Genomic DNA, 25,171 nt, shown 5'->3' with positions numbered 1-25,171 from the left:
TGTAGCCCTGGCTGTCCTGGAACTCACTCTGTAGACCAGGCTGGCCTCGAACTCAGAAATCCGCCTGCCTCTGCCTCCCAAGTGCTGGGATTAAAGTCGTGTGCCACCACGCCTTGCTTTCTTATAGAACCCAAGACTACCAGCCCAGGGATAACTCCACCCACAAGGGGCCCTCCCCTGTCGATCACTAATTGAGAAAATGCCTTACAGCTGGATCTCATGAAGGCATTTCCTCAACTGCAACTCCCTTTTCGGTGATAACTCCAGCTTGTGTCAAGTTGACACACAAAACCAGCCAGTACAGTTTTATTAGATATTTTTTTTACCTATATTCATGAAGTAGATTTGCAACTTTCCTTTTATATAATAAATTTCTTCATCAGATTTTGTGTTATAGTAACATAAAAATGAATTGAGAAATGATTTTGTGTTTACCATTATTTCTAGGCGTCTAAGAACAGTGTTATATTTTCCTTTACTTTTGATAGTTTATTGATCAAGCTCTCCAGGTCTGGACATTTTCTGTAGACATTTAGAATAATGGTGTCAGTTTCTGTTAATGTGGTTAGAGTTCTTTGAAGTTTTCATTTTTGTGTCAGTTTTGACACACAAAATCATATTTTTAGGGATTTATCCCTCACCCCCTTTTTAAAGGAAAATTCAAGTTTTAGTTGTTCCTATGTTTTTGTCTTTAATCTGATGATGTCTTTTTCTGAAGTGGCATGTAATCGCACTCTGTGTCTTGTTCCCTCCACGAGTGGCCTGTTAGTGGCCATTAGTCCTACTCAGCAGTCAGCTTCCAGTTCTGCTCACTCCTCCTTGCTTTTCAGTTTGACTTTTGTTCTAGTTTTAGTTGAAAAGTATAATTTTCATTTTATTCTGTTGTCCCCCCCCCCCAGAATATTGTTTTTCTTGGTCCCACAAGATGATACTTGAAGTCTAGCCACCTGAGTTTGAACCCTGAGACCTAGGAAAGAACCAGTTTCCACAAATTGTCCTGTGATCTCCACATGTGTGGTGTGACACACTTTCTCCTTCTCCAAATCAAGAAATGTAAAAGTTTTAGAACCAGCACCATTGTGTTCTTCACCTGGCTCCCTCCGGCTGGGGTCCTGGGACTGAATCCGCAAGCACAAACCAGGTCCTCCTCAGGGTTCTCCCTCCCGCTGTGAGACGCAGCACTGGCCATGGTTCACAGTGTGCCTGCCAGCACAGTCTTTGCTCCGTTCCCGGTGATGAACTTGTTCATGGCTGCTGTGTGCAATCAGTCCATGTTTGCACCCATGCTCCTTCTTTTCTTGGTCATCTTGGAAGCCTGAACCTAACTAGTTCTGGGTTTTGTCCTCTCCCTCCTTTGAAGCTCTTTGGGTTTGATTTGTTGCTCTTTTTTTTAAAGCTGTGGTAAATGTTCAGCTCTTGGGTTTCTGAATCCTTCCTCTCATGTAACTGGGGTTTATGGACACAGTTAAGCTTTAAGGTCTGTAGTTCAGTGTGGTTTTTCCTAGGTTTTGATGTTGTGCTGGGTGTGTGTATGTGTGTGTTGTGCTGGGTAGATAGGTTTTTGTTTTGTGTTTGTGTGGGTATTTATTGCATTTTATTCAGTTAAAAGCATTTTGTAATATCCATTTATGTATTATTTTGGGGGGAGGCGGTTGAGACAGGGTTTTTCTGTGTAGCATTGGCTATCCTGGGACTTGCTCTGTAGGCTAGGCTGGCCTCGAACTCATAGAGATCTGCCTTCCTCTACCTTCCAAGTGCTGGAAAAATATTTCTCTTAATTTTCTCTTTTTCATTTTAATTCCCTCAGTTCACTCTGTCCCTTCCCACTTTTTGTGTCATCTTTTGTTGTTGTTTAAATGATTTACCAACTAATGTATGGGGACATCCACTGAAATGTGGTCCTTCTCTGGAAGCCATTGAGTGTCCATAACTACTCAGTTAGAGGCGGGGACTTCTGAGCCCCCCTCTCTTCCATGTACACATTGACTGGCTTGATCATGTGCTGCTCTTGTGCAGGCAACCACAGCTGCTGTGAGTTGATGGGTGCAGTGGTCATGTGGTGTCCAGAAGTTTTGCTTGGGTATTCCCAAACCTTAGGGTCTTAGAGTATTACTTCCCCCCTCCCTCATCAGGGGTAGAGTTTTGTTTTGATTTTGCCTTTTTGGGGGTGGGGTGGGGGATATTAATTGTCTCATCTGTAGCTGAGCACTGCAGTGGCACATCTGCGCTTTGTACTTTGACCAGTTGTGAGTCTTGCATTCTTCACCCTCTACTCCACTGCACGAGGAAGCCTCTCTTAGGCAGTTGGAGAGCTGCACTGCTCTGTGAGTGTAGACATACAGTTTAGAAGCCAACTTGCTATAATGTCCATTTAGCAGAGTAATGATAGAGGCTCACTTCTGGGCCTGTTGGTTCTTAGCCACATGCGGATCCTTCTGTAGCACTTGATCACACACCTGAAAGGATAAAAATGTCAGCGTGTAATAGATTCCTGCATACCCAGGTTTATCAGTGAGCGACAGTATTTGGAACTGACAGGATGCATAGGATCAGCCTAAGTGTCTATCAGCCGATGGAGAGATAAAGGTATACTGTATACACAAAGTAGGCTTTACTTCCACCATAACGAATGCGGTTATGTTATTTTTTGAAGAAATAGATAGATCTGGGTAGCATAATATGAAGAAAAATGAGCAAAACTCAAATACCACTTTTTCTTTTATACATAAACTCCAGATTAGAGTACCTACAAACAAATCTAAGTAAGACACATGAAAATAGAGGACTTTGGGGAGTAGATTGGGATAGTAAAAGGATATAGAATGGTATATGAGCAAAATATATGATATTCATGTATAGAAATTGCATAGCACAACATTTTTGGTATGCTAACTTATACTTGTGCCTAATCTTAACATAAAAGAAGAAGCCATATAACTAAAACTGACTTTATTTTCAAAAAGGTACTGTATTGAATCAGCTTTTTGTTTTGTTTTGGTTTTTTGTTTGTTTTTCGAGACAGGGTTTCTCTGTGTAGCCTTGGCTGTCCTGGAACTCACTCTGTAGACCATGCTGGCCTTGAACTCAGAAATCTGCCTGCCTCTGCCTCCCAAGTTCTGGGATTAAAGGCATGCACCACCACAGCCCGGCCTAAATCAGTGATTTTGATAGTTAATTTATTTCTTTTCATTTTATCCCTTACTTTGGAATTAGATGTGAGTTGTCAAACTTTTGTGGGGTAGATAATGTATGAATCATAGTCATAGCCTTGTGCATGTTGAACCACTGAATTGTGCTTTGGCTCCTAAAAAGCTTTTTGTTTTTTCTTTCCTGTTTCTTTTGAGACAAGGTCTCCATTAACTCAGTAAGTATGGCCTCAAACTTTTATAAGTATGAGGGTGACCTTGAACTTCTGGCCCTCTCACCTAAGCACCACTCTGCCATTTTATGTGGTATTGGGGATAGAACCTAGGGCCTCATGCACATTAGCCAAGCACTCAACCAGTTGAGCACATCCCCAGCCCCCAAACACTTTCTTGGAAAGAATTAGCACAACTGCTCTTGTGTTGCAGTGTGAGCACAGCCATAGATGGAAGATGGTCTGCCATATATAAAAATGAAATCTCATCTGTGGACATGGAAATTTGATTTTTATACATGAAAGAAACTGGTTGTTCTCTTCCAAGGATGTTAGTGGTAAGCAGATGTTTGTCTTTTAATAGATAAAAGTCAAGAACCAAAAGTGTTAACTGTCTTTTTGGTATAGCAGTGCAAATATGTTAATTGTATTAAAACATTTCATTGTGGTGAGAAATACATGACATGCAGTTTACTGTCTTAATCATTCCTAAGTTTAGTACTGATAATTGTATGTGGTTTTATTGTTGAACAGCTATTTCCAGATTTTTTTTATCTTGTGAAGCTGTGACCCTGCTGTTAAACCCGTGACTGCTCACTCTCCCCCATCCCTAGCCCCTGGCACCACAGTGCACTTTCTTCTGTCTCTGAGTTTGACTGCTCCTATTTGAGTGGAATCATACACTAGACACTATTATCCTTCTTGCTATGGCTTATTTTACTCAGTGTAATATCTTCAAAGGTTTACTATATTTCAGCAAGTGTCAGAATTTCTCTTTTGTTAGGCTTAGTAAAGTCCTAAAGTATATTTATTCACTGATCTACCAATGACATTTACAATGCTTCCACCTGTTATAGTAATGCTATTGTGAGGGATACTTTAACAGAATCTTTGTATGCTTTGACCAGCATTTATTTCCTCAATCCACACCCCAGCCGAACTCAGTCTGTTCTTTCTTGTGAGTTAAATTTGTTTGATTCCACGTGTATATGGTATTTCTTTCTTTGCCTGGCTTGTGGCACTTAGCAAATGTCTTATGTAGATTTGTTCATGCTTGCTTGGTGGGAGGATGTTTCTAAAAGGTAAAGAGAGTATCCCATTATATATTTATCTGCGGAGTGACACTTAGGTTGATTCTGTGTGTGGCTGTAATGGACAGTGTTGCAGTAAATAGGGAACGCAGATGGGTCTGACATTGGGTTTTCTGTTCCTCTGCATAGATGCATGCAGAATTGCTGGACCAGGATATCTTCATAGATTTCTAGCCGTGTATATTCATCTCCAAGGAAATGTCTGTTTGAGATTGTGGCCTGTTTTAAATTATTTAGCCAACTATTTTAACTTAAAAAAAATATTACTGTGTGTGGATGATGGTGTGTGTGTCACAGGAGTGTATAGTTGGAGAACTGATTGGTAGAGTCTAGTTACTGCTGTGGGCTCTATGTGGAGTCTGGTTACTGCTGTGGGCTCTATGGTGAAGCATGTACCTTTACCCCTTGAAGCATCTTGCCTGGCCCAAGCCAACCATATTTTATTAGTTTTTATATTTTTGCTGTTTTTGTTTTAGGCAGCCAGCATTTTAAACATAGACTGTGTCTTTTCCCTTTTCATCATGCTAATAGAGTACAGTTGGAAAGAACATGAAGCAGGGTTGATTTGTTGTAAATACCAGTAGATGTGCTCAACATCTCAAAGTCTTATTATTTTTAGTTACTGTTATTTTCTGTGCTGAGGACTCAGCCATCCAGGCCTTATGCATGCTAGCAAGTGCCTTATTACCGAACTATATCCCAGCTTATGTGTTTTGAGACTGTCTCATTCTGTAGTCCAAGCTGCCTGGGAACCTCTGGTCCACCAGCTTTCAGTCCCTTGAGTTGTGGGTATGATAGGATTGTGCCAGCAGTGAATTACACTGTAAACAAATAACAGCTTAGAACGAGGAGCTTTTCTAATGTTACAGAAATAGATTCAGGATTAATTTTTTCCCATGTCAGAGAATTATTCAGTCATACTTTGCCTGTGTAGTATAATCAACTAAGGTGGTAAGTGATAAGTTTTATGATGTATCCAGGCAAAATAATTTCAAGTTCTTTTTTTTTTTTTTTAAATTCATGTAGCAAGTTGAAGCAATGTTTTTGTCCTTTGGCTTATGTATAGTAGCATCAGTCATTTAAATGATCCCAAGTATAGATGGGCTCTGTACATAGATGGCAGAGAAACAGCAGTTTTCCAGTCTTATTACTCTCAGTTCTGTGTGCTGTGTTGTATTCGTGCCTTTCCTCTTTCCATTCATCTCATGCTGTTTGCTGATGACAAGTGACTCATTGCCTCAGTGCAGACCCCTGAGTGTCCCTCCTCACTGCTGGATAGGCAAGTTAGCCCTGACAGTCAAAGTCACTATTGATCTTTCTTATTTACACCTCTCTCCAGGACTGGGGGCTGCAGACAGGAAGATTCCTGGCAAGCAGTCTCGGCCAGTCAGTTAGCTCCAGATTCAGTGAGAGATCCTATTTCTCCAGCCCCAAATGCTGCGAGCAGGGATACTGAGTTTGTTATGTGTTTTGAGAGTACACAAATTCTAAGTTTATTACATTATTTGTGGCTTGGTGAACAATTACTATTATTTTTTCCTCTAAAACATTCAGGTTTTATTTTTCAAAAATGTAAAGCTTGTTTTTTTGTCGGGGAGGGGGGGGAGCATTGGGAATTGACAACTTGATGAATTTTTGAACATATAATTGTTAGTTATGAAAAATAAACTCATACTGAGAATTGGATTGATAAGAATTTTTATGCATGCTCTTTGATTTAGCAGTATGTTAACTTACTTTATCACATCATGAACATTTTCTTTTCATTTTGAAGTTGTAAATATCAGGAGCAACTTGTTGCAGGATATTTGATCTGTGAATTCCGAGATTGTTATTTACTGGGGGGGAAAAAAAACCAAACAAATCTGTTTTTAGTTGTGGTATGGCTCAGCCCTTAGCACACACCTTTAATCCCAAACAATGAATGTAAAGTTAGTGTGTAGAAGACACTTGAGTTTGAAAGTGATGTCTAATTGAGTGGCAGACAAAGTGGCAAATCAGAGAAAGATCTGCCAGGACAGGATATGCCCAACTCTCAGTGGAAGAGAAGGAAAAGAGTCAAGATCAGAGGGAGCAGCCCAGAGGGAGGAAAAAGGTAGGAGACTGTTTTACTGGAAGAGTTTTACAGAGACAGGTTGAAGAGAGAAGAACAAGGTAGATACAGGTGAAGACAGACAAGCCAGATTGAAAATGAACCGGAAAATTAGAACAGATTGCCAAAGTTAGTATGAGGTCAAGAGAGAGAAGTCAGATTGAACCAGTCAGCTTGGAGAGGAGTTTGAGCCAGAACAGCTGAGCTGAACCAGTCAGCCAGAGATCAGAAAGAACGAGGAAGGGGTGAGTTTATTCAGCAGTAAGTCTCAGAGGCTGAAAACATTTTAGGCCTACATAAGATTGTGTTAGCAGACACTAGAAGTGTCCAGGCCTGTGTTAGCTGATGATCGGAGACAACAGTTACTTCAGGTAAACAGAAGTTACCTTTACAGCTGCTGCTTTGTTGTTGTAACAAGAAGGGGGAAAAGTGCCTCAGAGGGGAAAAATAGTATTTCAGTTTTTATTGGATGTTAGGGCTTACAGGTGGGGTTTAAATTTAATTAATGTGCATTTTTGCATTTTTTGTTATTGTAGCAATTTGTGTGTGTGTTTTGTTGTTCTTTTTGTTTGTTTGCTCAAGACAAGGTTTCTCTGTATAACCACCTGGAACTTTCTTTGTAGACTATGCAGGCCTCAAACTCACAGAGATCCTCCTGCCTCTGCCTTCTGAGGCGTGTTCCATCATGCCTGGCTCAGTTTTGTGTTTTTTATTAAGGGACCAAAGAGAACAAAATGAAATTGCTTCTTTTTAAACTAAAAATACATACTCCTTTGCTCATGGCAAATGATTAGCACTATGAAATGAATCTTGTCAGTGAATTATGACAATTGAAAGAAAAAATATTTTTAAATGATTGTATAGATATGCCTATACCTCTGAGGAGTGGGATCTAGGAGGTGTGAGTTTGGGAGGAGCTTTCTATATTTTATTGTTTAAAAAGTAGCAGTTATTTTAAGAGTGAGGGAATAAATGAGAGCAGAAAGGATGAATGAGCAGTGAGCACTAGGAGGGGAGAATGGAAGCTCAGTTTCTAACTGACTGTGTCGACACTTCACTGGCGAATGTTCTTTGTCCTAGCACAGTTGTACACTCACTCCTCTTTCTCCACTCTCTATTTCTGTCATATATACAGACTTCTTCTAGAACCTTCTTTCAGAATAAAAGTGTTCTCAACTGAGTGTCTTTAACCTTTAACAAGTGACCATATAACTTAACCTCTTTTTTAATTTCCTTATTTTTAAAATGGGACGATATGTTAATATAAGATCTAGTATAAAGTACGTAGCTGTATATTCATGTATGAATGCATGAGGGGAAAATTAAAATTGTAAACCTGAGGCTAGAGAAAAAGAATCTTGGCTAATTATCTTACGTGACATTAGAGAGATTAAGCATTGAAATCTATGCTATTCTACCTTCTAGGAATTTCAGACCCCAGGGAGAAAGTTGGAAGGAGTATAAATTATGATGTATATTGTATGTGCTGGTGTACACCTCTATGCTAGTGTGGGAATCGGTACATTTTATTGAATGAACATTAAGTGACAGGTTTAGTACAACATACAAAAATACAAACTTGTTTTACTGTAACAGATATATTGTATCACTTTTCTGTTTTATATATGAGGATGCTGACTAGGGGTGGGGTGGGGTGGGGGGGACTTGACCAAGCCTACATAGTTAGAGTGTGTGTGTTGTGTGTGCCATGACATGCATGTAGAGGTCATAGGACAGCTGCCAGTATAGGCTCTTACCTTTGTTCTTCTTTGACATAGGATCTACTGTTGTTTCTGTTGCATATTCTAGATTAGCTGGCTTACAGACATCTGTTGATCCAAACTCAGGTCTTCAGGCTTGTGTTGCAAATGCTGAACCATGTCCTGCATGTATTTGTTTGTTTATTTTTGATGAAGGACTAGTTATCAGACGGTAGGCTTTCCTAAACCTGCTTTATTTAGGGTTCTTGAATACTTCAACCTCTCTCCTATCCCACTGACCAGAGCTTGCAGAGAAAGAAGGTTAGTAGGAAAAGGAGATTGTGGACCTGTTTAGAAGTAGTTCTTTGGGACTAGACTCTTGTTATCAGGATACCATCAATCCAGTCCAATAGGAAACACCAAACACCAATCAGTAACCATGGCTCCGTCCAGCAGAAACCACAACGCCTTGCCAAATCATCGCGAGTCAGTGGAAGCAGCGGGAATACCATTATAAGTTCTTTGGTGAGTTTCCCTCTACATAGTGAAGACCATTAAAGAAGCGAGACCAGCGAAGTGTTGCACAGCTAGTGAAGGCCAGCAAAGCATCGCATAAAGTCGGAATGCAAGAGCGTCCTCTCACTGTCTGAGGGGTTCCATTTTTACTCTCTCTGAATATCATGCACCCTCTAACAATGTCTGCTCCAGAAAAACATCATCACATGCCCTCTCGAGTGTCTGCTTCAGCAAAACATCCTCTCCAAAGACAGCTTCCAGAAAAACATCATGTGACACAACTAAGTTTCCAAAAGAAACTGGAAATTTCCACTTTATCAGACATTTTTTAAAAATTAGTTTTTAAAAGTCATATTAGAGAAGCAGAAATCCAATGAGTTGCCTCTGATTCAATCTGTGCAGTTTGGTCTCAGTATATCTTAATTCTTCCCTGTGAAGACAAGAATAGTGTTTAAAATGATACAGCTTTAGACTTGGAGTGAGTCTAGAGTAGACTGTCGTCTTCTCACTATAGACTTATATAATTGAACATATACATTAGGTACTGTGCCTGTCATGACTCTGTAATCATTTGGATAAAATACTTTGTTATTGTATGTGTATGCAGTCAGTCTCTCTCTCTCTCCCCCCCATAGAGTATGGGTTAGGTATATATGGCTCTGAGATAGTTGACTAGAACAGAATTAAGTGTCCAAACAGAATTTGCTTGTGTGAAATGTGATAGGTGACCAGAGAGGTATTTCAAGTCAGTGGAGAAGGTTGTATTCATGAGAAAATTTTCTTTTGGGGGAAAACTAGATATACCAAACACTTAAAAAGAAGAGTTCTAACTAAAACTATTAGAAAAGTTTAAGGTATGTTTTTATTAGACTCCTGTGAGAGCAAGCTGTTAGAAAATGACTTTCTGATTGATTTTGTGGTACTCATTTAGCATGTTGTGGTTTAACTGCCAGAAAATGAGACGACAGAGTAAGTTATGTAAAACATTGTCAATGAAATTGTATTATGTGAAAATGGGTATTTTAAAATACTTTTTGAAACTATAATTAGATAATTTTCCCTTTCCTCCCTCCTAACCCTCCCATCTACCCCTCTTTTAAATTCATGGCCTTTTTTTTTCTTTAATTGTTGTGTGTGTATGCACCGAATATGTATTACCATTTCAAATCTGAGGAATTGGGCACAGTAAGGAAATACCAAATCAAAGCAGGACTGAAACCCAGTAGAGAAAACTCCAGATCCTCTGGCTCCATGTCTACTGTCAGAAGGCTAGCATGGCTGTGGCCTTCTGGCTTTGCTCTCTTGGGCTCGCTCTACTCCCTGTATGGAGCCCTCCATAATAGATATGCCATGGCTCTAGCACCTCAATATCTTGGGGCCTTCAGCACAACTCAAGTTTTACTTTTACAGTGCAGTGACCTCTCTGGGCTTCTTTCAGTTTTTGTTAGGGCCTTGATGGAGGTGTCGCTCCTACATACTGCCTGGACTCAGCAGCTCTCCTTAACCAAGGAAGATTCTACGATTCTCCAACTCCCTTTATTCATGTGTGTGTGTGTGTGTGTGTGTGTGTGTTAAAAATACAACCTGTTTATCACTCTGTATAATGCTACTTGTATGTATGGTTTTAGGACTGACGATTTTTATTGAGTGGTATACACTTGTCTGGAACAGACTATTTTTCCTGTTCTCAGCATTCTTTATTTACCTGTAGGTCTTTAGCTAGGGTTGAGGCCTTGTGAGATTTTCATCTTCCATGTCAGCATGTCTAATGTTTTCTTTGCTCAGTTCATGGTTAGGCAGCCATGTTTGTGCTATTTCATGGATATAGCTTCTGACATTTCTAGGAGATACAGTCCCATAGCAAACTCCCTGATTTTCTGCCTCTATAGTAATCTTTCCAGCCCTTTCTGCAGTGTTGCCGGGCTCTATAGTTTTGCATTTTGATCAGTTACATTTTTCTGTAATGATCTGTTGCTTGGTGGAAAATGAAGGTTGTATGTATGTATGTATGTATGTATGTATTTTGGGGCAGATGAAAACCATACTTCTGGTGAGACCCTGGAGAATGACCAAAATGGATGTTTTAAGGCTAGTCTGAATTACTCTGAAGTGTTAGAAAAACACTTTGTTGTTTCCTTCATTTGTCCCTGTACTTTGAAGTGTGCTAAGACAACAAAAAAAGATGACTCATTTAAATTGAATATTTTACTTTATTAAACTGATTTCTTAGGTTTATCCTGAATTTTTTTTAAATAAAAATGTTCTCAGCTGTATCAATTTATGAAAAATATTAACAGAAGAAAAACTTAAACTTATGTATAAGCCATAATATCAGATCAAATGTAACACAGAAAGTTAATCTCGAATGAATTTAGTTTTTGGATTTTGGGAAGTTTCAAGTTTTTAAAAATTTTATGGTGATGTCTCAGCAGCAGCAGAATCTATTAGAGAGGTTTTTAATGAATGGACTTATTTTCTTAGCTCTTTGGTAACCGTAAATTTTAAAGACATGCTTTCTAAATATTTTTATTTTGACTGTCAAAGATGAAGACTTAGGTAAGTAAGAATTATACAATGAAAAGTTTGTTAAAAACAAAGATGGTGTAATTGTAAACACTGCTGATTTATCATAATTAATACACCCTCAAATTAGTACAAAAAGCATTTTGGAAAGTCATGCTTTTTGACAGCTGTTGGTCTTTGATGTAAGACACAGGCAGAGAGGAGGGTGGGATACAGCACAGTGATCTGATAGGTTCAAGTCATACATGTGCTGCATTTTTGTTCTCTGAGACTGTTTTGATTATAAAGATTGCTGTTGATCTCTAATTTGGATAGTCTCAGCTATTGTTTTTATTTGAAATTTGGAGTTTACAACTGTAAATCTGACAATTAGGCAAGTAAAAATAATGGAATGCAGGGTAGTTAGAGGATGCTCTTTTTGTTGATGGTGGCTTTTTGAGACAGATCTTATCCTATAGCTCAGGCTAGCCTTGAACTTGGAATTCTCTTGTCTTGATCTCTGGAATTCTAGAATTCCTGTCAGGTACTATTAATTGTAGGCTATTCCTTAAGAGTGTTAATGTTTTTAGTATGTTCTATAATTTTTTACAAAGTATAATCACCATGTAATAATGGGTAGTGGTGGTGTCACTTTTTCTTAGAGATGTTCACCCCTGTAATTGAGCATGGAACATGTGAGGGTTAAATGAGAACTTAGATCAGATTGAAATCTTTGAAACATGCTCTCAGATGATAGCATAACCATGTGCTTTAAATATGTTTTAAAAGATCAAAGGAAGAATGATAATATTGAAACTTCAATTCCACAAATTGTGTTATATCTTCCCAAAATTTATGACATTCTTTTTGTATTACAGTGTCAGAGCTGAGTAGTTGTGACAAGAGACCATACAGTATAATTTTCATCACTTTATAGTGCTCTTAGCTTGTAGCATTTAGTGATACAGTTATAATGTGACTGCATGCTGAGTGTCATGGCTCTTGTTGGTCTTTGTTACTAGTTCACGTCCATCAAAACGAGAGAAAATGGACTTTGAGTGATGTGTGTACACATACAAATCCCTGTGTGCATATATGTGCTGGAACTAAAACCCAAGTATTGTACATGCCAAGTATATACTCTATGATGGAGCTACACCCTTGGCCCTTGAATGGAATTTGGATTACTTTGTTGAATTAAATAACAAACAAACAAAAAAGATTGTTTTTATTATTGGGATAGAAGTATATATGTTGACATTACCAGCGTAAACATACTGCCACATTCCCTACTTTTGGGATTGTAATGGGAAATTTTGAAATGAAGTATCTCATCATGGTATAATTTCTCCCTAAATGAAAAAAAAACCAAAGTTAACATCAAAACAAGACTCATTTGCTACCTAAGCAGAATCATTTATTGACGTTGAGTTAATTAAATTGTTGGATCATAGAAGTCAAAAAAGTTATGTCCACAGACTTGTTTAAAACTCTTAGCTTTTTGGCAAGAATAATTGACTTTAACACTTAAGGACATCTGGGGTAGTTTTGATAGTCAATTAAAAACAAGGCACATGGTTTATAGAGGTTCTTCTGGCTCTTGAGGAATTGACAGATGTTATTGGTGCTGCTCAGTTGTTATTTACTGGAGAACTCACTGACATGTTTAAAGTGGCAGAAAAATTAACCATGGGAATGCGTTTTGTAGAATACTTGCAGACAAGTAATTTCAGAGTTGCGGGAGCACCTAAGTACAAATGGAAGTGGAACTCATTAAGCTGTGCTGTGGTGGGTAGTGATAAGTATGTGTGGAGCACATAAAAGTTGTGCAGATTCTGAAAACTGATAAGAAAAATGTCAGATGTTCAAAGCCTATGGTTGTCAGTGTGTTATTCATCAGCAAGTCATTTGCAGAGAGTATGTGACTCACTCTTGTGAGTGCCATTCACTCTCATGGAGTTAAGATACCATTGCTTCTACAGATATTTGTTAAGAGCAAAAGCTGAGTATCCTGACTGGCTTAGTGTTAGTAAAGTATCTTGTTTGTTTTTACAGTTGTTTAAAGGCCATTGAAAATTTTATGATCAAAGAGGACCAACTATTATCAGTTACTATTACCAAATACTGTTTACTTTTGAAAATTATTTTTTCTTCAGATTCACAGTTTTTTTTTTTTTTTTCAAACGAATGTACTATAAAGCTACAAGGTAAAATAATGTGCACCTGCCAAGCATGGTGGCATGTTCCTTTAATTCTGTCACCCAAGAGGTAGAGGCTGGTGGGTCTCTGAGAGGCCAGCCTGGTCTACAGAGTAAATTCCAGGACAGATAAAGCTAGAGAAACCCTGTCTCAAAAAACCAAAAATAAATAAAATAGAATGCACATGTAGTGGTGGTGTGCCCTAGTGTACACCTGAGTGCCGCTAAGAAGGCACACATATGCACAGGTATAGTTTTTCAGATGGAGTAGCAAGCTCAAAGGAAACTCCCATGTGTCAGAATTTCCCTAGTTATACAACTGAAGAGCTTCTACTGACCCTTTAATTGATTCTGTACTGTAGTGACACATTGCAAACCAAACCTTCTAAAGAGCCACCCAGTAGAATGCTACACTTGTTTTTCAAGTAATGAATGTCTTCAACTAAAATCACAGGAGTTTGGTGTCAATAGTTAGCTTATGTCAGTGAAAGTATATCAGAGTCAGGAGCACTGGCTGCTCTTGCAGAGGACCTGGGTTCAGTTTCCAGAGCCTACATGATAACTCACAAACATCTGTAACTCCACTTCCTGGAGATATGAGACAGGCAGGCATGTGGTACACATGCATACACTCTGCACACATAAAGTAAATATAAATAAGATCTAAGGATGTAATTAATGAAAATGTAAAATGCTAAGTGAAGCTCTTGGGCTTCAGAATGGCCACTCTAACTATAGAAGCGTATTGCTAGTATGGAGAGGGACTGGATGAGTGTTTGAGTGGACTGATCTAGCTGGATCACATTTTTATTCATGGGTTCATTACAGCAGCAGTGATTTTTTTTTTTTAATATTAAAAGCTTAAAACACAGAGACTCATTTCATATGTGTATTTATGAGTGTCTGTGAGGTTTTAGGAATAAGAATCCCTAGTAAGTGATAAGTGAGATAATCTGTCCCCAAAGAGTCCATTCCTTTTATCAGCAGATGTGTATTGTAAGACACCTTTCTCAGTGGCCAGTATTTGAGTTTTACCCATGAAGTTTGTGGAAAACGTTTCTATTGTTATATAAATGTGTACAAGATTTTGCCTGCTAGCCTACAAAAATCAAAATACTTAGGATCTCTCTCTTTAAATTAAAAAAAAACAAAAAACAAAAATGTTGGCAAATTTTTGACAGCAGAGATTTCCAGATACAGAGAGCTTAGAGTCTTATGAAAATGCAGGAGTGATCTGAGCTGCAAGGGAGTGACCTGAGAGTTTATACTGATTTGAGTGCTTTTAGCTGATAAGGTTTTAAGTTAGCTAACAAATCTCTAGTGCTGTAGGTAGATTTTTCAGGCACTGCCAGTGTATTTTTAAATCACCTGTTCTGTGCCTGGACTTGTGCTGGGGCACTCATTCTCATGTATGTATGTATGTATGTGTGTGTGTGTGTATATGTGTGTGTGTGTGTGTGTGTGTGTGTATTCTTTAAAAAGTCTTTGAAAGTGTTAGAAATGTTGAAGTGAGGCATTCTTTGGTTTAATGCTTTTTCCCTTCAGATGCATATATGGGAAAGCTTTTCATCCTGGAAGATGTATGCATATACATACACAAGATCAGTAGGAAGTAAAATACCTTGTTACTGCTGTCTGGTCCTGGACAAAGTAAGACCTGTTGTCTTTATCTTCCTAAAAGCCTGGTGTATTATCAACACCAGTTGTCAGACCAAAAGAGAAGTATGGAACACTCATATTGCTTTAGAAACATTTTTTTCTTAGTCTTTTGCTTCTCTTTTCATTTGAAATGTCTTACACTAATCTTTAAATTTTTGATGAAGTTCAATTCATTAATTTTTAAAAATTAAAATATTTTATTGTAAAATCTATAATATAAATTCCTCCCTATTTTCAAGGCCCTGAGGATTGACCCTAAGGCCCCATGTATGCTAGGAGAGTGCTCACTTATAGTTCACTTAGACTCACAATTAATGTGTTCTTCCCACCCCTTAATGCATTAGAACAGAGTTGACAGTGCGTAGGCCTCTTCTTTTTTCTTATGTTTTTGAGGTGAGGTATGTATAATATTCTCCAGATGTAATTGTTGTCTTGGAGGCTCACTGCTGAGTAAGTTCACTCTTTCTCTTTCTGAGCTCTGGTTGGCTGGTTCAACTCAGATGTTCTGGCCCAAACTCTTCTCCAGACTGACTGATTCAAACTGGCTTTTCTCTGTTTCTGACTGAATTACTCTGCTTGGTCTCTTCATTTGATGCAGTCTGTTCTAATCTTCTGGCTTCTTCTCATTCTCTGGCTCGTTCTGTCTTTACCTGCAACCTATCTCTGTAAATCTATGGTAAAACTGCCCCCTCTCCTCTCACCCCTTTCCTTCTGCTCTCTTAAGATGCCTCTCTTTCCTGTCTGTATCCTATCTGATTCATTCTGTCAAATCTTTCTCTGATCTGTCACTTTGTCTGCCCCTCAGTTAGATGTCACTTTCAAACATGCTGCTTCCTTCTACAAACTAACTTTACCTTCATTGTTTGGGAATAAAGGTGTGTACTAAGGGCGTGTCTATATTTCAGCCAGAGGGATTAAAGGTGTGTGCTAAGGATATGTCTGTGTCCCAGCTAGATCACATAGACCTAGAAGGTCTTTGGATGGGATCCCTTGCCAGAACAGCCTTGTTGCTGGATTAAAATTCTCTACATGTAAGTAACCCTTGCTGTCTAGAGCTCTTTGTGTAGCCTGGGCTAGCCTTGAACTTAGGATCTTCCTGCCTTAGCCTCCTTAGTGTTAGGTTTGTAAGTATGTGCTACAACACCTAGCTTGTATAGGACTTGAGTTCTACAATAGCCAAGTGTTTTGTGGAACATCTTTTATGTATGTGTGCGTGTTGCTGTGCATGCTTCCTTGTTTGTGTGCGTACTGAACTATGGTCAGAAGTATCGATCTATAAGATGTTTTGTTATGGAGTGCACATTTTATAAATTTGTAGTTTCTTAATCTTTTTAGAGTGTTCATTTGTAAATTTTGTACTATAGTCTCACTATATGTAATATATATATACATATGTGTATGTGTGCACATATACATGTGTATGTGTTTGTTTTTTGCTTCTCTCTCTCTTCATAGGTGCAATGGATGAGCTTCACAGTCTGGATCCAAGAAGGCAAGAATTATTGGAAGCGAGATTTACTGGAGTTGCTACTGGGAGTACTGGGAGTACTGGGAGCTGCAGTGTTGGAGCAAAAGTGAGTAAAATTTTAATCTCATTTAAAGTCTGTGCTTCGTGTTAAGTGGTCTAGAACATATTTGGTGTTGAGATGGCTTGACCACCAGAGTTCAAGCCCCAGGACTCATGTTGGAAGTAGAGAACCAAGTCTTACAGATTGTCTATTGACCACCATAAAATGTGCTTCGGCCCCCTCAATACAAAACACTAAAACTACAGAGTATCTTTTGTGTAGGAGCTATATACATGCTTAATGGCAAAGTGTTGCTTTTTATGACTTTTATACTGTGTAGAAGTTAGTGTTTAGAAACCTGATTTCTTTTTATTTGCTCTGCAGAAGATCTCTATATTAATGGAGTTTTGTTTGGCAATTCTTGCTATTATTTCTTGACCAAAAGGTCCTTGCCTATGCCTGTTTATATGGAAGGAAGTGTGCCCTGCTTTACCTGTAGCAGTTTCTAAGTGTGATGTCTTACATGAAATCCTTTGCTCTGTTTTGAACTGAGTTTTGAACAGAGAGAGAGAGGGACCCAGTTTCCCACCAAGTTTGAATAGATTGTCTTTCTCTCCAACATGAATTTTTAGCACCTTTGTTGAACATCACTTGGCTGGACCCATGTGGGTTTCTTTGTCTTCTGCTGTGTTGATCTGTGCGTGTAGTCTTAGTAGCATGCTGTATCTGTTACATGTCTGGTATATATTTGAAATCAGTACTGTGATACCTCCATCCTTGCTCTTTTTTTTTTTTTTTCCTTTAACTCTTTGGCTTCTTAATGTCATTAATATTTCTATGTGAGTTGTAGCATTTCTTTTTCTGTTTCTGTCAATAATGTACTTGGCTTGTGATGGAGGATTGTGTTGAATCTATAGATTGTGTTTGCTAATATAACATTTTTACAATATTATACTAGCCCTTGGGCTCTATCTTGTAGTGACTCCAACTTGTCTATAATGTTTTAAGGTTTTCATTGTAATTTTTCATTTCCTTGGTTAGAAATCTGTTTATCATTTATTTATCTATGTATATTTCTCTATCTGCGTGCATATACACACATCTTTTAAATCTTACACTGTGCTGTCTCATCATGAATTTCCTTCTCATTATATGTCATTGATATAAGCTATTGGTTTTTGTATGTAGAACATGTATCCTAATACTTTGCTCAAAGTCTGTCAAATCTAAGAGCTTTCTGGAGGCTTTAAGAGTCCCGTTAAGAATAGAAACATATTATCTGTAAACAACTGTGAATAGAGTGAGTTCCTTTCCTATCTTGGCCCCATTGTTTCTTGTTCTTGTCTTACAACTGACTAATAATTCAAGTACCATACCGAATGAGAGTGAAGGAGTGGAAACCTGTCTTGTTCCTGATTTTAGAGGAAAGACTTAGTTTTTTTCTGCTTCAGTATAATGTTTTGTCATCAGAGTTTATAATGTTGCAGTTTGATCCCCTTTGCTGCTAAGTTGTTCAGCACTGGTCATGAAAGGATGTTGAACTTTGTCCAAAGACCTTTTCTACGGCTGTTGAGACAGCTGTGGTTCTGTCCCCGGTCTGTTCAGATGCTCGTTCCATCTTCTGATCAGTATGATTACTGTTAAGTCATCCTTTATCCTTCTCGGGGTAATTTTGTGTTTCTTACTTGGAGAAACTGCCAAATTGTTTTCTAACTGTTGTTTACCCTCTCAGCAGTGTACAGGAATATGGTTTCTCCATCCTTGTCAGGATTTGGTTACTATCTCTTCTAATACAGCATTTTGGTTGGTGTATAAAGCAACACCAATAGTGTTCTGATTTACCTTTCCCTGTTGACCAGGGATGCTGTACCTTTCCCATACACCCACTTACCATTGGTATGTCTTCTCTGATGGAGGATCTACTCAGATCCTGTCCTTGTTTTTAAGTCTGGTTGCTTTTAAATCTTGAGTTAAAAAGGTTCTTGTATGTGATGGATGGGTAATAGACCTTTGTATGATAAATAATTTACAGAGGTTTCTCCCATTCTTTGGGTATTTTATCTGAGAAACTTGCATAGTTGTGTCACATAATGTATACGTTTTGCTGAGAACTGTGGAGGAGTGAGTGTGCTATGCCCTTCACAGGTTCGTGTGCTGAATGCTTGGTCCCAGCTGGTGGTGCTGTTTGGGAGATTTGAGGAGATGAGGTTTACTTAGCTGGAGGAATGAGGTACTAAAGGGTGAGCCTTTGAAAGAGTTACCACTTCCTCTGCCCCTTTCCATCTCTGCTTTCCTTTGTCTCTTCTTCATGTTTCCTCTGTGAGCTATTGCCAAATGCATGAAGCCATGTGATGAAACCTTCAGGCAAACCAAATAATTCTTCTCTTTAAAGTGTTTTCCCTGGTCATAAAATGAACCCAGAAAGATGTTTATAGTTTTAGCCCCTACATTCAGGTCTTGGATTATTTTAAACACATATATGCATATGCGTGCACACACACACTCACACGCACATGTGTACACACATTCAGTGTGTACCTACCTGTGCTTATCTCGTTGTTTGTAACCAGTCACAAATGTGCGAGTTGGTTTCTCTCTACTTAGTTCTCTGTTGATCTGTACACAGTACCACACACTTCAGTGTAGCGAGTGATGCCTTTTAAAACTGGACGTGTGCTTTTGCCAACTCAGTTCTTGTTTAAGATGATTTTGGGTATCCTGAGTCTCTTTATTTCAGTATGACTTTCAGAACCAGTGGGTCACCTAATAGAAACAAACATCAAAAAACGAACTGGAGTTTAGTAGAAGTCTTAGGTAAATGTTTAGGTCAGTGTAAGTATTGGAGCTTTAGGAAGTTGTCTAGTCTATACCTTTACATCTGTTTAGGTCTTTTTTCTTTCAATGATGTTTTATTACTTTTGTTATATAACTTTCATTTGTTTGAACTTGCGAGGTTTTCTTTCTCACAGTAGTATAAAGGTACTGAATTTTTTTTTTCTCTTTTAATGAAATTGTTCTCTTCACTCATTTCAGGTGTTTATTGCTATTGAATAAAAAGTACAATTGAGTTTTGTGCATGGCTCTTGTTGAACTTGAAGTACAACCTAGTTGACCTTACTGATTAGCTCTGCTAGTTTTATCAAAAGCGGTAAGCGTTTGAAGTTACTCAGTGTCCCTGTGTACGTGATGCTGTAGGGAGAAGAGCAGCTCATGTCAGTTGTCAAGCCTCCTTCCTGGCACTGACATTCTTTACCATAGGTTTGGCCAAAAGAACAGGCTGAGCTTCAGTTTCCTTGTCGGTTGTGAGGTGAGTCACTTTTATATCCCAGTGTCGTTCTGCCCTTACTTTTCTTGATTAACCATTGCAACTGTTACCTCTAGCCCACAGCTCCCCTCTTAAGGAACAGACAGGGAGGGAGCTATGTCACACCATCCATCACAGCCGCTGCTTTATTTTACTGTAGAATTATCTCCAAGGGCATGGAGAGTCTGGAATGTGTGCACTTAGGATATCATTTCCTAGTTTGGTGGGTTTTCTAGAAGACACATCTGATTGCATACTGTCCTTCTTAGAAACTCCTCAATGGTCTCACATAGGTCCCAACCTTTGATTGCTGCCTTTTCTTGTGGCCCACTTTTATGTTTCTCCCTCCATTTTCCATTACATTTACACTTTTCTTTAGTCAAACAAGCTGGTTTCTTAAACAGGCAGGTTTCCTGTCTTTTCTTTTAAATGTGCAGTTGACCTTGTTTCATCCCGGATCCCTTCTGTCATCAGACTCAGGCAGTGCTGTTTGAGGTGAGGCAGCATCTTGAGAGTGTTTCCAAATACAAATTTGGGGTACCCGAGCATACTTACATCACATGTTAATTATTTATTTTCTACTAGACTACTAAAATGTTGAGAACCAAAAAAACTTGCATATTTTGAGTGATGAAATAACTTAAGAGTTCAGAACAGGGCTGGAGATGGCTCAGTGGTTAAAAGCACTGACCGCTCTCCAAAGGGCCTGTGTTTCATTCCTAGCATACACATGGAAGCTCATAACAGTCTTTGATTCCAGTGCTAGGAGCTCGGATGCCCTTTTCTGTCCTCTGTGGGCAGGCATGCAAGTGATGCACAGACATATGCAGGCAGAACACACCTACATGTTAAATAAAAGTAACTTTTCAAACTTAAAAAAAAAATAGAAATCAAAATAGTGTGCCCGATTCTGATTTGGTTTGGGGAAAAGTGGAAATGAAGTTTTATTTAGGGTAGTTTTCTTTTGTGGTTTTCTTTTCCTTCCCTTGTACTGGATGTTAAAGCTAGGGCCTTGTACATGCTAGACAAGGACTCTGCCCAGAGTAATGTATGCCCAGCCCAAAAAATTTTGTTTTGAGACTTGAATTTATCCTAGAAAGGATTAGGAAAAATACTTGAATTGCACCTGGAGTTAGCACAGAATCATAGTCTTCTAACCCTGTTCATGTATTCTGTTCCTGGTGTCCAGAGCTAGCAAGGTGTCTGGAAACGAAAATAGTGCCAGGGTTTGATGAACTAATAATAACCTTCACCTCCAAGCTGATGATATCAGATGAGAATAAAAACCAAAGTTGTATATTTCATATGTGCGTGTGCATAGGGAATCCAGGGTCTTTCACGTGGTAGTCGAGCTATCTACATTCAAGATATCTGCCCAGCATCCTCAGCATACATATTAAAGGACTCTGTGTGTAAGCTTTCATTTAATATTCCTGGTTTGCAGACAGAATTCTATACCTGCCTTAGATATCTTATAGTTGTTCTAATAATAGCCAGAGTAGAATAGGCACAGCTGCGAACTTGTATGTAGATATACTGGGTTTTGCCCATTTATCATCTAGTTCATGGGAGTTAATAGGGTTGTTAGAATATTTTGTAAATTAAACCTTCATTTCAAAAAATTCTGTTAAAATATTAACCTGATGGATTCCTTTCCTTCCCTTCCCCTTCCCCTTCCCCTTCCCCTTCCCCTTCCCCTTTCTTTTCCTTTCCCTTCGTTGTTTTTCTGAGATAGGATTTCTCTGTGTAGCCTTGGTTGTCCTGGAACTAGCTCTATAGATCAGGCTGGCCTTGAACCTAGCACCTGCCCCTGCCTCCTGAGTGCTGGGATTAAAGGGCTGCACCTCTATGGCCAGCAGTGAACTAAAGACGTGTAAGGGAATGGGAGCATATGGCAGCGGGCTCTTGTTTTTATAGGTGCTGACTGAAACCTAAGCTGCTGAATTTACTGTTTGGAATTAATTGAAAAGTAAGAACACAATAATAGATGAGTAATTTGCAGCTAGCAGAGCTAAGAACAGAATATCAATGCCCATTGAAATTGAGGATGGGAACCAAAGCCCAGTCCATTTTACAATTTTGTCTAGAACTAGTACTAGTCGAACTACCGGTTAGATGCTAAGATGAACAAGTCAACTTGTCTAAATTCGTGATTTCATTATCTTTTGTCCACTCCAGATTATTTGCCAAACCATTTTGAAGTGATTTATATTTTATACCAGTTACTTGATTTTATTTGCAGAAAGAGGCCAGTGTTTGCTGTTTACGGAAGGGAAAAGATTTTGTAGCTCGTGGGACAATTCACTGAATGGTTCTGAGGCTGAGAAAATGAGACTTGGACAAGGCAGGGTAACTTTGGCCAACAGAACTGTTTCCCTTCTGCTTGTGGTGTTCTTAAGGGAAGCCGGCCCATGAAGCAACACCTTTCTCCTCCACCCCATGCTTATGCCTCTCTGAGAGCCTAAGCTCTCCATCTGTGGATCACCCCAGGGTAAACCTCTGTCTCCAAAAATATTCACATTTGTGGGCCTGTGTACCAAAGGCTTTCCAAGGAGATCTCTGGCCTGGCCAGAGCTGCTCTGCACTGAGTCGGTTTGGGTTGGGCTGACAAGAGGCTGACTAGCCAGTGAGGAGTGTGGCGGAGATTCAGGCAGCGCTTCAGGAGAGCAGACCTCTTCCTAAGTGTTACAGCTCTTAGGACAGAAGGCTTGGATGACCAAGTAGTTCTCATGCCTTTAATCCTTCCAGATAGGATTGTTATATACAGTTTTGGGGTGGGTAAGGGTCTGTCTGACAGCAGGTACTTCTCATTGGTTTTGTCTGAGAACTTTGGGGAAACCTTATTTGCATGTGGGAGGGCTTGGTGCGGCTCCTACGTGACTGATGGCCACATACCTCTCTGTGGGGGGGCTGGGGAGGCTGTAGCTACTGATAGGAGCCAGGGACCCTGGAGGCATGGCAGAACACCTACTGTCCCATGCAGGTGGAAATCACCCCTCACTGGGTCACTGGGGTTCCAGACTTTTGCTAGACTGGGGACCAGGTTGTCTGTGCACAGCCCACCACCCCACACACATTATGATCCATAACAGTAGCAAAATTACAGTTATGGAGTAATAAAAATAATGTTATGATTGGGGGTGACCACAGCATGAGGAACAGTGGTAAAGGGTCTGAGCATTAGGAAAGGTTGAGACTGACTGTTTCTAGGGAAAGAGCTGCTTTTGGTTGTGTTTTGTGTTTTTAATTATAGGCGTGGGTCAGGAGTGTATGAGAAGGATCTTTACAGTGTCTGTATTACACCAAAAATGTAAGGCAGCACAAAACAAATAACCTGATGCTTGCCTACTCAGAATCCCAGTGGAGGTTGAGTACCTAAGATAGGAAGGGTTAATTGTGTTTGATATCATAAGACTTAAGTTTTGAATTAAAAAATTTGAGTCAGTGCTTTTTAGGGAGTTAATTTATATTAGATTAGCATGGTTAGATGGGGGCATCTATTGGTGAAGTACAGTACTGCATTCAGTTCTTCCACCTCTGCCCCTGAATTTTCATAGGGTCTGTGTAGCTGCATTTGGAGAACTTTTTACAGGGCCAAGTAGTTAATGTTGCTTGAATTCTGCCACAGTGCTTTACTTCATTCTGACATGGCACTCAAATAGCCATAGAGCAAAAGTCATTCAGTGTGTAGTTGGCTACATTCCAGTAAAACTTTGTTAAACTAGGTGATGGGTTAGAGTTTGATGTTCCCTTGTCTCTTGCAGATATTCCCAATAGGATTTTATGGGATAGAATGGCCTTTAATATTTTATGGCCTGATTTATGCTTATTAGCTACATAAGGACTCCTAACAAGTAATTTTCTATTTGTTTAATCTTAAGTGTGAGTGTGTGCATACTTGTGCTATGTGGCATGCCTGTGGGAAAGCCAGAGGATAACTTTGGGAGTTGATCTCTCTTTCTATCCAAGAAGACATAAAATGTGGAGGCGTTTAAATGAGGAAGCTAATTCTTAAAAATTTAGTAGTTTCAGCTTAAAAAACTGTACCTGCTAGTTATGATTCCTCAAAGATTATCCATGAAAGCTTTACAGAATTACACATCAGTAGCTGTCATGGAAATGCAAATCAGAACTGTGATGGCTATTGCCAAAATAGCAAAAATAGCATGCAGGCCATGATGAGAACAAAAAGAAAGTCTTAGTCACTGCCTGTGGGAATGCAAATTAGGGTGGCCATTATGTAAATGAGAGGAGATTCTTCAGAAAAACTAAGTCTACAGGATGAAATGGCTGCCTTGCTTCTAGAATATACCCAAGGGAAATGAAGTCAGTGTATCAGAGATAAAAAAAATACAAAGAAGTACTTTTCAATGATAAATGTGAAATCTCAGGGCTGGAGAGATTGCTCAGTGGTTAACCCTAGCAACTCCACCAGAGGACCCAGGCTCAGTTCCTATCACTGGGCATGGCAGTTCACAATCTTGTATAACTCTAGTTCAAGAAGATCTGACACCATCTTCTGGCTCCCATGAGGACTGCACAGTTGGTACAAAACAAAGATATGCACTCACCACTCATCCACTTAAAATGAAAATAAATCTTAAGAAAAAAAAATGAGGACTGTTGATGGCTCAGTGGTTAAGAGAACTAGCTGCTTTTCCAGAGGACCTGGGTTGGGGTCCCAGTACCCACATGGTGGCTCACAGCTGCCTGTAACTCTGGTGTCAGAGAAACTGATGTTTTCTTCTGAACATTTTGGTGCACATACAATAAGCTGGCAGGCGCGCACGTGCACACACACACATAATAAGCAGCCATTTTAAAAGATAAAAACATTTGCCATTTGTGTCAAAACTGGCAGAACTAGAGGACACTGTTGGGTGAAATAAGCCAGATGCAGAAGAACAAGTATCACATGCTCTGTGTTATGTGGAAAGAACTACTCCGATATCTCAAGGTAAGATACTAAAGTGAGAAGGGGAGAGGGACGAGTGAAGGACGGACGGACTGGGGAGGACTTGCAGTCACCTGTTCTGTGCTTTGTATGGAACTATGAGAAAGGAGCTGGAACAGGTGATCAGAGCTGGAAGTGATAACTACCCTGATTTAACTGGCATGTATTGAGTTACAGCGTTGTACCCATAAATACGTTACTTTAAGTAAAAACAAAATATGTAAGTGTCTTAGTCAGGGTTTCTATTTCTGCACAAACATGATGACCAAGAAGCAAGTTGGGGAGGAAA

At 39.2% G+C, this 25,171-nt stretch overlaps 1 protein-coding gene across 3 annotated transcripts in view; it reads left to right on the top strand.

The window, feature by feature from the left end:
- Tlk1 (tousled like kinase 1) overlaps window positions 1–25,171 on the top strand; it is a 111,374-nt gene that overhangs the window by 20,933 nt on the left and 65,270 nt on the right. For 2 of the 3 annotated variants that reach the window (XM_021154516.1, XM_029473979.1), the window contains exon 2: window positions 16,572–16,690. In XM_021154516.1, the coding sequence (XP_021010175.1) occupies window positions 16,572–16,690 (119 nt within the window). Of the gene's footprint in view, window positions 1–1,381; window positions 3,697–16,571; window positions 16,691–25,171 lie in introns of those variants that run through there. The other variant, XM_029473978.1, reaches the window with a different exon arrangement.

The sequence above is a fragment of the Mus caroli genome, chromosome 2 (genome assembly GCF_900094665.2).
Source record: "Mus caroli chromosome 2, CAROLI_EIJ_v1.1, whole genome shotgun sequence".
Taxonomy (NCBI): Eukaryota; Metazoa; Chordata; class Mammalia; order Rodentia; family Muridae; genus Mus; species Mus caroli.
This window is presented reverse-complemented; position numbering and strand designations above follow the sequence as displayed.